An 18178-nucleotide genomic window follows, 5' to 3' on the forward strand; every position below is an offset into this window, starting at 1 on the left:
AGGTAGATTCCAGAAACATATATATATAGACAAAGTCAAAGATGCAAGGCAATGCTTTGAATGCGAGCATTTGCAGGTAATTAAGTCTTTACAGATCCAGAGATGGGGTAACCCCAGGTTAAAGAGGTGTGAATTGTCTCAAGCCAGGACAGTTGGTAGAATTTTGCAAGCCCAGGCCAGATGGTGGGGGATGAATGTAATGCGACATGAATCCAAGGTCCCGGTTGAGGCCGTACTCATGTGTGCGGAACTTGGCTATAAGTTTCTGCTCGGCGATTCTGCGTTGGTGCGCGTCCTGAAGGCTGCCTTGGAGAACGCTTACCCGGAGATCAGAGGCTGAATGCCCTTGACTGCTGAAGTGTTCCCCGACTGGAAGGGAACATTCCTGCCTGGCGATTGTCGCACGATGTCCGTTCATCCATTGTCACAGCGTCTGCATGATCTCGCCAATGTATCACGCTTAGTAAAGCAAGATAGTAAGGCCAAGATGAGGCCAGGAAAAGAAAAAAAATTCTCTTTTAAATTTAGAGTACCCAATTATTTTTTTCCAATTAAGGGGCAATTTAGCACGGCCAATCCACCGACCCTACACATCTTTGGTTTGCGGGGGTGAAACCAACGCAGACACGGGAGAATGTGCAAACTCCACACGGACAGTGACCCGGGGCCAGGATCGAACCCGGGTCCTCAGCGCCATAGGCAGCAGTGCAGAGGAAAATGAAGTCTGAATTTTAGCACTGAATAGACTTCCTCAGGCAGGTGAATTTCGAATCCTCTGAATTCACCAGAAACCATCCCAAATCCCAGGACCGGGCCAGGTGTTGCTGATACCTAAACCATAGTTTCAACCTAAATAAAGAGAAAATGAGCAGGAAACCATTTCTCATACTAACTGCGTGTTTGATGGGCCAGCACGAGTGAAAGAATGATTGTAGACTTCTGCACTTCCTATCCTTCCTTCCCAAGACCAATTCAGAATTTTTAAAAAATGAAATGGAATTATATAATTTTCTCTGATGGGGGAGGCCTTTCCTGATTGAGAAGCGGAGGAAAACATAAATCCGTATCTATGTCAGCTCTGTAAAATTATTATTTTTAGTTTTACAAAATGGATCAGGCTACCCTGACTAGCCAAGACTGATATCAGAGGAATTTCTAACCTTCAGACAAACCAGCAGTCTCGATACCTTTAAACCAGGTGCTAATGCCCATTCCTGGAGCGGCCCAAAGCTTCTTTGCATCTCTAAAGAAGAATTCTGGTCACTAGAGATGTTCTGTCTTCAAGGACAAAAGCAGCTATTTGTGACCTCTAATAACCAATGTGGTGTTAATGGCCGGACCGTTACCTACTCCAAAACACAATGGGCTTCAAGTCAACCTGAAACCAGTCACATGACTGAAACTTTGATTTCTTTCAACTAAGTGGTCTCCTCTTCAGTCAGTTTGACCTCCAAAGAGAGCATGACTCCAGGCAGCAACCTGTGCCTGTCTACCATCTTACCATTGATTGGGTAACAGGAGCTCTGTCCAGTTACAATCACCTGGTCCTCATCTACACTGTGAACTGTGTACTGGCGCACTAAAATTGGTGCTTTCAAGACTAATCCAACTCTACGAGCCTTCTTCCCTTGTAAAAGCCACCAACCCACCGCCTGAGGAAACTTGATTCTGGACTAGTGTAAAACCATAACTTATATTGGTATTGTGGTCTGGAACTGTACCTCTTTCCTTATCGCTCTTTTATTGCAAAAGGGGCAGATATTGCAAAACCCCTTTCCCTTGTTTAATGTGTATGTGAAATCTTTGATCTGATCTCACGTTTGCTCTGCGAGTTATTCATAGAGGACTGGAACACTCAAATTGAAGCATTGGGGAAAATATGGCAGCACTTTTAAAGGGGCAATCAAAATTTTTTTTAAAGCATCTGTTCACAGGTGCATGGGTAAGAGAGAAAAATCAAGGTTATTTATATTAATCCTCCTCCTCTCCACAACAGCTGGATAGCCAACATGGATTAAATTGGAGGTTACAAGAGTTAAACCTGGAGGCCAACAGCACAGGGTTCAATCCCCACATGGCTGGGGTAGAGTTGGGACTTTCCGCCTTGTCCTACCTGTGGGTTGGACCTGCCTTCAGCCAGAGAACTGAAGAATATACTCTGGTTTAGCCGAAACCTGGTTCATGGGTGGCAATACCTTGCTCCTGGCAGTCACACCCTGGTCTCTCCCCTTATCCCTCTTCAATCATTCTATGTTGTTTACAACTTACGATGTTCATTCCCCATCACTGTCTTTCCTCTGCATTATTGAGTGACTCATCATCATCTCCAATTTCAGTCTTCATCTGTTTCTTCATCCTCACTCAATTCACTGACCTCACTCCAACTCTCCTATCCATATTCTTTGACTTCCATTGTCCCATGATCTTGGTGATTGACAAAGTGTTGGTTTGGAAGATCTGGGAGAGTGGGTTTTGATGCAAACACAAACACTTCCTTCAACATCCACTCCCAAGAATTAACTTACCCCAAGTTGCTTACAGCTGAGTATTCGTCAGTAAGCCTTTCCCCACACCATACTCTCATTCATTATACCACTGCATCGTGAATGTGCTCAACTATCTTTTTCAATCATATCTGCCTTCTTTTCCTCAAATTCAGTTTTCTCCAATTAAACATTGGGAAGACCAAAGCCAAGCTTCAAGTCTTCTACCCAACTCTACCTTTCCCAGACTCCATCCCTCTCTGACACCAGACTGAACAAGTTTACAACCGCAGTCCCCGGTTCAACCCCCCCAAATGGGCTTCCAACCCAAAATCCACCTCTCTGTCACAAAGACCAGCCAATACCACTTCCCAAACATTACCTTCTATCTCATCCACAGGGGTCACCTCCAGGTTTAACTATGGGAATGTTCTCCAACCAGCCTCATGTTTGCCTTCTGGCCATGTGTCAATGTATTTTGTAATCCCAAGAGCAATGCAGGAGGTGAAGACGACTTTTGGGGCGTGGGAAGAAAGGAGCTTTAAATCTCAATAGGTCACCTTTACACTTGGAAAAGAAAAGTTTGTGAGAATCTCTTACTCCAGCTCATTGACAACAAATTTGATTAGCACAATGCCATTCGAAATGCCAGCAACATTTCAGACATCTGCCACATCTGTTCTATTGATACTTCCTTTGCAAGTTTGTTCTCAAGTCTTAACTTGCATTAAGGTCCTACTTATGAGATCTCAAAGCTAAAGCACTGGCCGTCTCAAGTGCTTTAAATAGCAGGAAATGTTTATTTGTTACAACTGCCCGTCTATCCCTGCAGATCCCAAGACCACTTGTTTACATAGGATTACATGAAACACAGTTCAGCCAAGTCACTGCCGGTGTTTATGCCCCACTGGAACCTTCTCATCTCAATCCATCATTGCAACCCTCTATTCCCTTCTCCTTCAATAACTACTCACTTCAGCCACCCGCTGTGGGAGCAAATTCAATTCTCACCACTCTGGGTAAAGAGGTTTCTTTGGAATGGTTGGTGACTATCTTATGTCAACGGCCGCCAGTTGAGCCCTTCCCCATTAGTGGAAATATCTTCGCTCTGCATCCACTCTTATCAAAGTCTTTCATAAATTTAAATACCTTCTGGGACTATGGGTCACTGTCCATGTGGAGTTTGCACATTCACCCCGTGTCATCCCCACAACCCAAAAATGTGCAGGTTAAGTGGATTGGCCACGCTAAATTGTCCCTCAATTGGAAAAAAAATAATTGGGTACAAATTTAAAAAAAAAAAAATTATTTAAAAAAATGTAAAGACCTCTATTAGGTCACCCCTCGACCTTTTTCCCCCAAAAGCAATGAGACCTAGCCTGTCAATTTTGCATTTCTCTTGGAAACCTTCTAAACACCATCTCCAAGTTCTTTATAAATTTTTTTAATGACAGCCAGAACTCCGTGTGGTCTAACCAAGGTTCAATACAGGTTTGGCACAACTGCTCTTTATTTTCATTTCTATGCCTCTCGAAAGAGTGCTTGGTTTGCTTTCTTAAGACCTTGCTAACCTGCGGTACAGTGCTTGATTGCTTATTTGCCAATGTTTGATAGCTTGAGCAGAAGGGCAAATGAAAAGCCTCATTTTTTTATGGTGCCTTTCAGATCAAGATCTTCAAAGCCACACAATCAATGAGCGGTTTCTGATGTTCAGCCACTCATGTAGGCGAATGTAACAACCAAGTTGTGCAGGAGATAGCATTTTCATCATCTTACCGTAATTCAGGATTTTTCATCAATCTTTCTCCATGGGGACGATTTTGGGATTGCGTTACATGCTACATTTTTCAAGCAAAGTAAATTTACACGTCTTAAAGAAAAATAGCCACGGGCTACAGGCATCGAAGATGTGTTAAAGGCAGATGAGCGGATTTATTTCAAAGCTGATACAAGTATCTGATCCCAATTTCATTAGGCAGGAACATTAAGCAATTCTTTATCTCAAAACACACAGCCTACAATCACCATATCGCAAGTTTCTTTAAGTGTGCACCATGTCTAGTTCCATAGGTGCCAGACTATCAAAACAGCCTGCGGTGTCCTTTTCATATCTTCCCTAACCTCCAACTGCTTATGGAAACAGACAGTACCACTGCACTCAAGTGAATATCCAAGGCAGACATGAAGCTTTTAACACTGGGGTTTTTTCCCCCCCAGATGTTTTATTACATTAAAGACATGGTTGCATACATTAACAATGACATTGCCCAAAAGCAAAATCTGAACTGGTATTGGACTTTTGTTTTATTACACAACTTTTATACCAAGAAAAACTTTACAAACTATCCTTGCCAATATTGGAAGGGTCTCATATCAATTATTAGCAGACAATGCAGCAACTGAAGTCAGGTTTGTTCAGCATAGGTTTCTTCTTCTGCAGAGATGTGTAGTTCAGTACTTGGATTTAGGCCTCTGCAGCCCGCCCACCCCCCATTTAGACTATGGAAGCTATAGGTCTCACCCCCAAAATGTATCGCTTTCATTCAGGATTGCCCAAATTACAGCCTGTGAGTCACATGCAATCGTTCATCCTTGGCAAAGGCGGAGCAACCGCATTTTCCATGTATAATTCCTATTTGCTGATTTGTACTAGTAAGCTTTGAAGGTTGTGGGTTCAGAACAGGCCCTTTTCAGCCATATTGCCTCCAAGTCAAAATCAGCTAATATCAATATTGTTATGACGTACACAATAGCACTGATTTAAACTCTGCTCCTTAACTGCCATGGCTCTTACTCATGAATACAGAATGCACAATATGGGCAGTACAATTAGCCTCAGTACCATTAGCCGCCGGAAGACAGCCGCATGTGTGCACAGCAAGGACAGGATCAGGAAGATAGTATTGTCCAACAACGCACAATGTTTATTGTATGGTACTAGAGGCTAACCAGTGACAATTGCAATTGCACGAAGGGTTCATTGCAATGTAAAATCAGTAGTTTACTTCATTTCTTTCAGTAATATAACCTGAAACACACATAACCAAACACTGTACATACAAGATCAACTTTATTGGGATTAATCCAAAATACAAAGAAAATTCCCTGTATCCAGAAAGTAAAACAATGCAAAAAAAAAAGAAGCAATTTATTGCAGAGATGTCACAGAGCTCGTTACCCCTCCCTCTAACATTTTTATAACAGCGATCGCTCCAAATGTTGCAGATTGTTCAAAATAGAGTAAAATACAGCGTGTTGCGAGAACATGTACATTGTGTGGAACGTTATTTACATTAAATTACTGTCATGAGGTTAGCAAGATCCTCCCGTCTGCTGCTGGAATACATCAATGGTGTCTTCGTCTTCCATTTCCAACTGCAGAATGGTTGGGGAGGGGGCGGGAGGAAGATTAGAAAATAAAAAGATTAGTTTCTTATCCAAACGGCTCAATAGAACAAATAAATTAACATTTAAGTGGCTCTTAACATTGTAGGTGCTCAGAGTAACTCATCTGCTACATCCACCCCCCCTCCCCCTTCCAAACAACCCGTCACTTTATTACGACAATTTTCTGCCCCAGTCTGACCTGTTTACCTTGAATTTCCAACAACAAAACTCCCGTGCCAGCTCAAAGATTCCAACATACCTCTCTATCATGCATCTTACTGCACACTGGCTTCATTAATGGCATCACAAACCTCAACGGCATCTGCCACATTATCTATGGCAGAATATGCTGGCAATCTGGAAGGTGTGCCAGTTTCCCCAGGAAATTGATACATTCAAGGCTGACACACAGGTCTTAACTACAGTAGAGTCAAGACTTACGGGAACAGACAAGAAAAGGGAGTCGAGGCCAAGATCATGAGCAGCTATGATCCGGCTGAATGGTGAAGCAGACTCGAGCGACAATATTCTCTTCTCATTCTCTGATGAATATTTAGGTGGGTGGGAATCGATCAAAGCGCACGTTGGTGAGCGAGACAGGAGAGTTTAAACTGTCAGCGTTTCAGTAAAGACAGGAGTTTCAAGTTTATTCCTGACGTTCGAGAATTAAATCCAGATGACCCTCCATCACCTGGTGCACTGCTGTTTCCAATCCGCGGAGAGTTACTCACCATAGCCGGTGTATCAGTTTCATTAATTGGCTGCCCATCAAAACGAAACCTGATCTGTCTGATCTGCAACCCCTGCAGGCAGAAAGATATTCAGGATGAGAAATTACAGTAGGCAGGCACTTCTGTCATTGTAAATTGGCAACAAGGCATTGTCCTTTCATTTCTGTACCCTGGGTCTGAGCCACCTCAGATCGATGGCATGAAACTTTCCCCTCTATGAAGGCAGTAGAGGCTTGGCTGATTAGAGTCCGGATATCGTATAAACTTTGATTTTACTATTGCGTTTATTTTAAAGCAATATTCAAAATGTACTCACCTAAAACTATTTGATACTCCTACATTTCCATTTAACTACCTTCTCTACATCAGCTTTTAGAAAAAAATACAATGTGTTCCTCCAGGTACTTTTCCTTGTGCTCAATATAAAGCAGTTCCCATTGGTGAGCCTGTACTCCCTTCTACCAAGGCATTGATTTGTGTGCAAAGTAATGTAGAACAGCAAAAACAAACTCATTGCAAGTTTTGATTTAAATAATTTGCAAGACATATCAGATGATTCATAGCTTGATTCAGAAACCTATCTCTTTGGGCGGCACGGTGATGCAGTGGTTAGCAGTGCTGCCTCACAGCACGGAGGACCGGGGTTCGTACCCTGCCCAAAGTGTGTGTGGAGTTTGCACATCCCCCCCCCCCCCCCCCCGTGCCTGTGTGGGTCTCACCCCCACAACCCAGGATAGGTGGATTGACCACGCTAAATTGCCCCTTCATTAGAAAAAAGAATTGGGTACTTAAAATCTTTTTTAAAACCTTTCTCTTGAGCTAGGTCAAAACAATCGGTAACTCGGCCATCTTGTATCAGATCCTAAAGGGGGGCGCATGCAAGAGAGAGACGGGCGGCATGTGTGTGGGGGAGAGTCAGAAAGAGAGAGAGAGAGGAGAGGGAGGGAGGGAGCAAGCTGGAGGCTGGCATGCACGTGCGAGAGAGACGGGTGCGCACCAGGGAGAGCAACAGGCATGTGAACGTGAGTTGAGAATCCAGCTCTCCGACTATTTCTTACTCCTTTCACAAACGATAAAGTATTTTCTTCCAAGTACTTTTGGTGTTATAACACTGATAAATGTCATTGTTTGGCTTCTATAACTATGCTCACCTTCAGAACCATTTTGCACCTCAAGGTATATATATGGAGTGCCATGTACATTCCTAATGTTCAGCCTTTTGCCTCTTCCTATGATTCATCCGTATTTCAATTTTCTTTCATCCACTGCTTGGGTGTTTAGGTTAATCGTGTCTTAGATGTATATTCATCCAAGATTCAATATATTTTAAACCATTTAATCGCTCTTAAACTGAAGGAATAGTTGCATTTAATATTTTGTCCATTCCTTTGTCATTTGTTTACTGATTTATTATCTCAAGATTGAATCGTAAGTCAACCATGGTGACTAATTCCCATCTACCCAATCTATAAATTCTGTTATGAATCAGATGAAGGTGCAAAGACACCATATGTGTGATCAGAATAGAAATCATATAGAAATAGGAAAGGAGCAGTCACCTTGTTAGGAGTTTTCTATAGGCCCCCCAATAGTAGCAGAGATGTGGAGGAACAGATTGGGAAACAGATTTTGGAAAGGTGCAGAAGTCACAGGGTAGTAGTCATGGGTGACTTTAACTTCCCAAACATTGAGTGGAACTCTTTAGATCAAATAGTTTGGATGGGGTGGTGTTTGTGCAGTGTGTCCAGGGAGCTTTTCTAACACAGTATGTCGATTGTCCGACCAGAGGAGGGGCAATATTGGATTTAGTACTTGGTAATGAACCAGGGCAAATGATAGATTTGTTAGTGGGGGAGCATTTTGGAGATAGTGACCACAATTCTGTGACTTTCACTTTAGTAATGGAGAGGGATAAGTGCGTGCAACAGGGTACAGTTTACAATTGGGGGAAGGGTAAATACGACGTTGTCAGACAAGAATTGAAGTGCATAAGTTGGGAACATAGGCTGGCAGGGAAGGACACAAGTGAAATGTGGAACTTGTTCAAGGAACAGGTACTATGTGTCCTTGATATGTATGTTCCTGTCAGGCAGGGAAGAGATGGTCGAGTGAGGGAACCATGGTTGACAAGAGAGGTTGAATGTCTTGTTAAGAGGAAAAAGGAGACTTATGCAAGGCTGAGGAAACAAGGTTCAGACAGGGCGTTGGAGGGATACAAGATAGCCAGGAGGGAACTGAAGAAAGGGATGAGGAGAGCTAAGAGAGGGCATGAACAATCTTTGGCGGGTAGGATCAAGGAAAACCCCAATGCCTTTTACACATATGTGAGAAATATGAGAATGACTAGAGCGAGGGTAGGTCCGATCAAGGACAGTAGCAGGAGATTGTGCATTGAGTCTGAAGAGATAGGAGAGGTCTTGAACGAGTACTTTTCTTCTGTATTTACAAATGAGAGGGGCCATATTGTTGGAGAGGACAGTGTGAAACAGACTGCTAAGCTCGAGGAAATACTTGTTCGGAAGGAAGATGTGTTGGGCATTTTGAAAAACTTGAGGATAGACAAGTCCCCCGGGCCTGACGGGATATATCCAAGGATTCTATGGGAAGCAAGAGATGGAATTGCAGAGCCGTTGGCAATGATTATTTTCGTCCTCACTGTCAACAGGGGTGGTACCAGGGGATTGAAGAGTGGCGAATGTCGTGCCCCTGTTCAAAAAAGGGACTAGGGATAACCCTGGGAATTACAGGCCAGTTAGTCTTACTTCGGTGGGAGGCAAAGTCATGGAAAGGGCACTGAAGGATAGGATTTCTGAGCATCTGGAAAGACACTGCTTGATTAGGGATAGTCAGCACGGATTTGTGAGGGGTAGGTCTTGCCTTACAAGTCTTATTGAATTCTTTGAGGAGGTGACCAAGCACGTGGATGAAGGTAAAGCAGTGGATGTAGTGTACGTGGATTTTAGTAAGGCATTTGATAAGGTTCCCCATGGTAGGCTTCTGCAGAAAGTAAGGAGGCATGGGATAGTGGGAAATTTGGCCAGTTGGATAACGAACTGGCTAACCGATAGAAGTCAGAGTGGTGGTGGATGGCAAATATTCAGCCTGGATCCCAGTTACCAGTGGCATACCGCAGGGATCAGTTCTGGGTCCTCTGCTGTTTGTGATTTTCATTAATGACTTGGATGAGGGAGTTGAAGGGTGGGTCAGTAAATTTGCAGACGATACGAAGATTGGTGGAGTTGTGGATAGTGAGGAAGGTTGTTGTCGGCTGCAAAGAGACATAGATAGGATGCAGAGCTGGGCTGAGAAGTGGCAGATGGAGTTTAACCCTGAAAAGTGTGAGGTTGTCCATTTTGGAAGGACAAATATGAATGCGGAATACAGGGTTAACGGTAGAGTTCTTGGCAATGTGGAGGAGCAGAGAGATCTTGGGGTCTATGTTCATTATCTTTGAAAGTTGCCACTCAAGTGGATAGAGCTGTGAAGGCCTATGGTGTGCTAGCGTTCATTAACAGAGGGATTGAATTTAAGAGCCGTGAGGTGATGATGCAGCTGTACAAAACTTTGGTAAGGCCACATTTGGAGTACTGTGTACAGTTCTGGTCGCCTCATTTTAGGAAGGATGTGGAAGCTTTGGAAAAGGTGCAAAGGAGATTTACCAGGATGTTGCCTGGAATGGAGAGTAGGTCTTACGAGGAAAGGTTGAGGGTGCTAGGCCTTTTCTCATTAGAACGGAGAAGGATGAGGGGCGACTTGATAGAGGTTTATAAGATGATCAGGGGAATAGATAGAGTAGACAGTCAGAGACTTTTTCCCCGGGTGCAACAAACCATTACAAGGAGATATAAATTTAAGGTGAATGGTGGAAGATAAAGGGGGGATGTCAGAGGTAGGTTCTTTACCCAGAGAGTAGTGGGGGCATGGAATGCACTGCCTGTGGAGGTAGTTGAGTCGGAAACATTAGGGACCTTCAAGCAGCTATTGGATAGGTACATGGATTACGGTAAAATGATAGTGTAGATTAATTTGTTCTTAAGGGCAGCACGGTAGCATTGTGGATAGCACAATTGCTTCACAGCTCCAGGGTCCCAGGTTCGATTCCAGCTTGGGTCACTGTCTGTGCGGAGTCTGCACATCCTCCCCGTGTCTGCGTGGGTTTCCTCCGGGTGCTCCGGTTTCCTCCCACAGTCCAAAGATGTGCAGGTTAGGTGGATTGGCCATGGTAAATTGCCCTTAGTGTCCAAAATTGCCCTTAGTGTTGGGTGGGGTGCTCTTTCCAGGGGCCGGTGCGGACTCGATGGGCCGAGTGGCCTCCTTCTGCACTGTAAATTCAATGATAATCTATGATTAATCTAGGACAAAGGTTCGGCACAACATCGTGGGCCGAAGGGCCTGTTCTGTGCTGTATTTTCTATGTTCTATATTGCATTGACTAACTGCTTTTAAGTATCAGTTTATGTTGAAACTTTAAGAAATAAGAACAGTCGTCTGTTCTGCCCCTTGAGCCTGGCCGAGCATTCAATAGGATCACGGCTGATCCGACATTCCTCATGTTCACTTTCCTGCCCTTTCCTCGTAACCCTCGATTTCCTTACTGAGCAAGAATCTGTTTCAGCCTTAACAGGGTCTCTGCCCCAACAGCTCTCGGTGACAAGGAGTTCTAAAGACTCGCAACGCTCAATGAAGAAATTCCTCCTCATCTCGGTCTTAAACTGGCACCCCTTTATTCTGAGACTATGCCCTCTGGCCCTAGACTCTCTCAGGAGGGGAAACATCCTCACAGCATTTACCCTGTGAAGCCCCTTAAGAATCCTGTATGTTTCAATGAGATCACCTCTTATTCTTCCAAATTTCAATGAGTAGAGTCCCAATCTGTTTACCTTTGCTCATAAAGCAATCGCTCCATACCAGGGATCATCCTAGTGAACCTTCTCTGAACCGCCTCCAATTAAATAATATTGGGGGGGTTTAAACTAATGCAGCAGGGGCATGGGAACCTGGATTGTAGTTTTAGGGTAAGGGAGAATGAGAGTAGAGAGGTCAGGGGCACAGATTTGACGTCGCAGGAGGGGGCCAGTGTTCAGGTAGGTGGTTTGAAGTGTGTCTACTTCAATGCCAGGAGTATACGAAACAAGGTAGGGGAACTGGCAGCATGGGTTGGTACCTGGGACTTCGATGTTGTGGCCATTTCGGAGACATGGATAGAGCAGGGACAGGAATGGATGTTGCAGGTTCCGGGGTTTAGGTGTTTTAGTAAGCTCAGGGAAGGAGGCAAAAGAGGGGGAGGTGTGGCGCTGCTAGTCAAGAGCAGTATTACGGTGGCGGAGAGGATGCTAGATGGGGACTCTTCTTCCGAGGTAGTATGGGCTGAAGTTAGAAACAGGAAAGGAGAGGTCACCCTGTTGGGAGTTTTTTATAGGCCTCCTAATAGTTCTAGGGATGTAGAGGAAAGGATGGCGAAGATGATTCTGGATAAGAGCGAAAGTAACAGGGTAGTTATTATGGGAGACTTTAACTTTCCAAATATTGACTGGAAAAGATATAGTTCGAGTACAATAGATGGGTCGTTTTTTGTACAGTGTGTGCAGGAGGGTTTCCTGAAACAATATGTTGACAGGCCAACAAGAGGCGAGGCCACGTTGGATTTGGTTTTGGGTAATGAACCAGGCCAGGTGTTGGATTTGGAGGTAGGAGAGCACTTTGGGGACAGTGACCACAATTCGGTGACGTTTACGTTAATGATGGAAAGGGATAAATATACACCGCAGGGCAAGAGTTATAGCTGGGGGAAGGGCAATTATGATGCCATTAGACGTGACTTGGGGGGGATAAGGTGGAGAAGTAGGCTGCAAGTGTTGGGCACACTGGACAAGTGGGGCTTGTTCAAGGATCAGCTACTGCGTGTTCTTGATAAGTATGTACCGGTCAGGCAGGGAGGAAGGCGTCGAGCGAGGGAACCGTGGTTTACCAAGGAAGTGGAATCTCTTGTTAAGAGGAAGAGGGAGGCCTATGTGAAGATGAGGTGTGAAGTTTCGGTTGGGGCGATGGATAGTTACAAGGTAGCGAGGAAGGATCTAAAGAGAGAGCTAAGACGAGCAAGGAGGGGACATGAGAAGTATTTGGCAGGAAGGATCAAGGAAAACCCAAAAGCTTTCTATAGGTATGTCAGGAATAAGCGAATGACTAGGGAAAGAGTAGGACCAGTCAAGGACAGGGATGGGAAATTGTGTGTGGAGTCTGAAGAGATAGGCGAGATACTAAATGAATATTTTTCGTCAGTATTCACTCAGGAAAAAGATAATGTTGTGGAGGAGAATGCTGAGCCCCAGGCTAATAGAATAGATGGCATTGAGGTACGTAGGGAAGAGGTGTTGGCAATTCTGGACAGGCTGAAAATAGATAAGTCCCCGGGACCTGATGGGATTTATCCTAGGATTCTCTGGGAGGCCAGGGAAGAGATTGCTGGACCTTTGGCTTTGATTTTTATGTCATCATTGGCTACAGGAATAGTGCCAGAGGACTGGAGGACAGCAAATGTGGTCCCTTTGTTCAAAAAGGGGAGCAGAGACAACCCCGGCAACTATAGACCGGTGAGCCTCACGTCTGTAGTGGGTAAAGTCTTGGAGGGGATTATAAGGGACAAGATTTATAATCATCTAGATAGGAATAATATGATCAGGGATAGTCAGCATGGCTTTGTGAAGGGTAGGTCATGCTCACAAACCTTATTGAGTTCTTTGAGAAGGTGACTGAACAGGTAGATGAGGGTAGAGCAGTTGATGTGGTGTATATGGATTTCAGCAAAGCGTTTGATAAGGTTCCCCACGGTAGGCTATTGCAGAAAATACGGAGGCTGGGGATTGAGGGTGATTTAGAGATGTGGATCAGAAATTGGCTAGCTGAAAGAAGACAGAGGGTGGTGGTTGATAGGAAATGTTCAGAATGGAGTACAGTCACAAGTGGAGTACCACAAGGATCTGTTCTGGGGCCGTTGCTGTTTGTCATTTTTATCAATGACCTAGAGGAAGGCGCAGAAGGGTGGGTGAGTAAATTTGCAGACGATACTAAAGTCGGTGGTGTTGTCGATAGTGTGGAAGGATGTAGCAGGTTACAGAGGGATATAGATAAGCTGCAGAGCTGGGCTGAGAGGTGGAAAATGGAGTTTAATGTAGAGAAGTGTGAGGTGATTCACTTTGGAAGGAATAACAGGAATGCGGAATATTTGGCTAATGGTAAAGTTCTTGAAAGTGTGGATGAGCAGAGGGATCTAGGTGTCCATGTACATAGATCCCTGAAAGTTGCCACCCAGGTTGATAGGGTTGTGAAGAAGGCCTATGGAGTGTTGGCCTTTATTGGTAGAGTGATTGAGTTCAGGAGTCGGGAGGTCATGTTGCAGCTGTACAGAACTCTGGTACGGCCGCATTTGGAGTATTGTGTACAGTTCTGGTCACCGCATTACAGGAAGGATGTGGAGGCTTTGGAGCGGGTGCAGAGGAGATTTACCAGGATGTTGCCTGGTATGGAGGGAAAATCTTATGAGGAAAGGCTGATGGACTTGAGGTTGTTTTCGTTGGAGAGAAGAAGGTTAAGAGGAGACTTAATAGAGGCATACAAAATGATCAGGGGGTTGGATAGGGTGGACAGTGAGAGCCTTCTCCCGCGGATGGAAATGGCTGGCACGAGGGGACATAACTTTAAACTGAGGGGTAATAGATATAGGACAGAGGTCAGAGGTAGGTTCTTTACGCAAAGAGTAGTGAGGCCGTGGAATGCCCTACCTGCTACAGTAGTGAACTCGCCAACATTGAGGGCATTTAAAAGTTTATTGGATAAACTTATGGATGATAATGGCATAGTGTAGGTTAGATGGCTTTTGTTTCGGTGCAACATCGTGGGCCGAAGGGCCTGTACTGCGCTGTATTGTTCTATGTTCTATCTTTCTTTAAATAAAGGGGACCAAAACTGCTCACAATGCTCCAGATGTGGTCTCACCAGTACCTTGTACAGTTGCAGCAAGACTTCCCGACCATTATACTCCAACCCCTTTGAAATAAGGACCAATATTTCATTAGCCTTCCTGATTACCTACTACACCTGTGTGCTAGCTTTCTGTGTTTCGTGCACAAGTATCCCCGAAGTCCCTTCCTGGTGCAGCTTTTCTCCATTTCAATAACATTGTTATTTTGTTCTCCCTTCCAAAATCAACGTAACACTTCCCCACATTGTACTGCATCCACCAATTTTCTGCCCACTTAACCTCTCAATATCTCTTGCAAACTGTTTGTATCCCTTTCACAACTTGCCATTCCACCTATTTTATTGTCTTCTGCAAATTTGGCTACAATACATTTGCTTCCTTCCTCCCAAGTTATTAAAATATGTAAACAGTTGCAGTCCCAGCACTGATCCCCTTGGAGGCCCACTGGTTGCAGGTCACCAACCCGAAAAAGAACCCCTTCTCCCCACTCGCTGTTGCCTGCCCATTTTAGCAATTCTCTATCCATGCCAATATACTACCTCCAACACCATTGGCTCTCATCTTATGGCTTAAACTTTTGTGAGGTACCTTGTCAAACACCTTCTGGAAATCCAAATACAATACATCTACTAGTAGAGCGGAGCTGCTGATTGGCTGTTGCAGGGGAAATTTGAATACGTCCGTGTGCTCACACTAACTTGAAGGTGGTTTGTGGAGCTGTTGTCAAGTGACACTTAAACCCGAAACACCTCTTCAGTGTTTCCCTCCCTACCCCCCCTCTAACCAAAAAAAACCCAACCGCTGTTACGATCAAGAGGAAGGCTCAAGGGCAGGTAGAAGTCGAAAGAAGTTGAACCGTGACATCACAGCCTGCAGGTAAGGGACTGGCTGGTGACTGGTAAGTAGTTTTTATTTTATTTTCCCTCGGGTGTTATCGTGCGGGGCGCAGAGGTTGCTGAATGAGTGCTTGCTGAGTAGGGGAGTGAATAACAGGTAAGCTCTTTCTTTCTTTTTTTATCTAGAGGGGATGGCAGGGAAGGTAGTGCAATGTTCCTCCTGCAGAATGTTTGAGGTGAGGGACGCCTTCAGTGTCCCTGCTGATTTCATCTGTGGGAAGTGCACCCATCTCCAGCTCCTCAGAAACCGCGTTAGGGAACTGGAGCTGGATGAACTTCGGATCATTCGGGAGGCAGAGGTGGTCATCGATAGAAGCTTCAGGAATGTAGTTACTCCGAAGAATAAAGATAGATGGGTGACGGTGAGAGGGGCTGGGAGGAAGCAGTCAGTACAGGAATTCCCCTTAGTAACAAGTATACCGCTTTGGATACTGTTGGGGCGGGGGGGCACTTACCAGGGGTAAGCCATGGGGTACAGGTCTCTGGCACAGAGTCTGTCCCTGTTGCTCAGAAGGGAAGGGGGGGGGGAGGAGTAGAGCATTAGTCATTGGGTCTGTTTTTGTCCAATGTGTGCAGGAGGGTTTCCTGACACAGTATGTAGATAGGCCAAGAGAGGCGAGGCCATATTGGATTTGGTACTGGGTAATGAACCAGGACAGGTGTTAGATTTGGAGGTAGGTGAGCACTTTGGTGAAAGTGACCACAATTCGATTAAGTTTACTTTAGTGATGGAAAGGGATAGGTATATACCGCAGGGCAAGAGTTATATCTGGGGGAAAGGCAATTATGATGCAATGAGGCAAGACTTAGGATGCATCGGATGGAGAGGAAAACTGCAGGGGATGGGCACAATGGAAATGTGGAGCTTGTTCAAGGAACAGCTACTGCGTGTCCTTGATAAGTATGTACCTGTCAGGCAGGGAGGAAGTAGGCGAGCAACAGAACCATGGTTTACTAAAGCAGTCTAAACACTTGGCAAGAGGAAGGAGGAGGCTTATGTAAAGATGAGACATGAAGGTTCAGTTAGGGCATTCGAGAGTTACAAGTTAGCTAGGAAAGATCTAAAGAGAGAGCTAAGAAGAGCCAGGAGGGGACATGAGAAGTCTTTGGCAGGTAGGATCAAGGATAACCCTAAAGCTTTCAATAGATATGTCAGGAATAAAAGAATGACTAGGGTAAGAGTAGGGCCAGTCAAGGACAGTAGTGGGAAGTTGTGCTCGGAGTCCGAGGAGATAGGAGAGGTGCTAAATGAATATTTTGTGTCAGTATTCACACAGGAAAAAGACAATGTTGTTGAGGAGAATACTGAGATTCAGGCTACTAGACTAGAAGAGCTTGAGGTTCATAAGGAGGAGGTGTTAGCAATTCTGGATAGTGTGAAAATAGATAAGTCCCCTGGGCTGGGTGGGATTTATCCTAGGATTCTCTGGGAAGCTAGGGAGGAGATTGCTGAGCCTTTGGCTTTGATCTTTAAGTCATCTTTGTCTACAGGAATAGTGCCAGAAGACTGGAGGATAGCAAATTATCAAGAAGGGGAGTAGAGACAACCCCGGTAACTATAGACCAGTGAGCCTTACTTCTGTTGTGGGCAAAATATTGGAAAGGTTTATAAGAGATAGGATGTATAATCATCTGGAAAGGAATAGTTTGATTAGAGATAGTCAACACGGTTTTGTGAAGGGCAGGTCGTGCCTCACAAACCTTATTGAGTTCTTTGAGAAGGTGACCAAACAGGTGGATGAGGGTAAAGCAGTTGATGTGGTGTATATGGATTTCAGTAAAGCGTTTGATAAGGTTCCCCACGGTAGGCTACTGCAGAAAATAGGGAGGCATGGGATTCAGGGTGATTTAGCCAGTTTGGATCAGAAATTGGCTAGCTGGAAGAAGACAAAGGGTGGTGGTTGATGGGAAATGTTCAGACTGGAGTCCGGTTACTAGTGGTGTACCACAAGGATCTGTTTTGGGGCCACTGCTGTTTGTCATTTTTATAAATGACCTGGAGGAGGGCGTAGAAGGATGGGTGAGTAAATTTGCAGATGACATTATAGTCGGTGGAGTTGTGGACAGTGCGGAAGGATGTTACAAGTTACAGAGGGACATAGATAATCTGCAGCGCTGGGCTGAGAGGTGGCAAATGGAGTCTAATGCAGTAAAGTGTGAGGTGATTCATTTTGGAAGGAATAACAGGAAGACAGAGTACTGGGCTAATGGTAAGATTCTTGGCAGTGTTATGAGCAGAGAGATCTCGGTGTCCATGTACATAGATCCCTGAAAGTTGCCACCCAGGTTGAGAGGGTTGTTAAGAAGGCATACGGTGTGTTAGCTTTTATTGGTAGAGGGATTGAGTTTCCGAGCCAGGAGGTCATGTTGCAGCTGTACAAAACTCTGGTGCGGCCGCATTTGGAGTATTGCGTGCAATTTTGGTCACCGCATTATAGGAAGGATGTGGAAGCATTGGACAGGGTGCAGAGGATGTTGCCAGAATGTTGCCTGGTATGGAGGGAAGATCTTATGAGGAAAGGCTGAGGGACTTGAGGCTGTTTTCGTTAGAGAGAAGAAGGTTAAGAGGTGACTTAATTGAGGCATACAAGATGATCAGAGGATTGGATAGGGTGGACAGTGAGAGCCTTTTTCCTCGGATGGTGATGTCTAGCACGAGGGGACATAGCTTTAAAATGAGGGGAGATAGATATAGGACAGGTG

At 44.8% G+C, this 18178-nt stretch overlaps 1 protein-coding gene across 1 annotated transcript in view; it reads right to left on the reverse strand.

The window, feature by feature from the left end:
- Positions 1-4667: 4667 nt before the first annotated feature.
- LOC140394470 (small ubiquitin-related modifier 3-like) overlaps positions 4668-18178 on the reverse strand; it is a 34175-nt gene continuing 20664 nt past the window's right edge. Inside the window, exons 3-4 of the mRNA XM_072481764.1 lie at positions 6602-6673; positions 4668-5858 (exon numbers count right to left, since the gene is read on the reverse strand). Of these exons, the coding sequence (XP_072337865.1) occupies positions 5796-5858; positions 6602-6673 (135 nt within the window). The 3' untranslated portion in view covers positions 4668-5795. The remainder of the gene's footprint in view (positions 5859-6601; positions 6674-18178) is intronic.

The sequence above is a fragment of the Scyliorhinus torazame genome, chromosome 17 (assembly GCF_047496885.1).
Source record: "Scyliorhinus torazame isolate Kashiwa2021f chromosome 17, sScyTor2.1, whole genome shotgun sequence".
In the NCBI taxonomy this organism is placed as follows: Eukaryota; Metazoa; Chordata; class Chondrichthyes; order Carcharhiniformes; family Scyliorhinidae; genus Scyliorhinus; species Scyliorhinus torazame.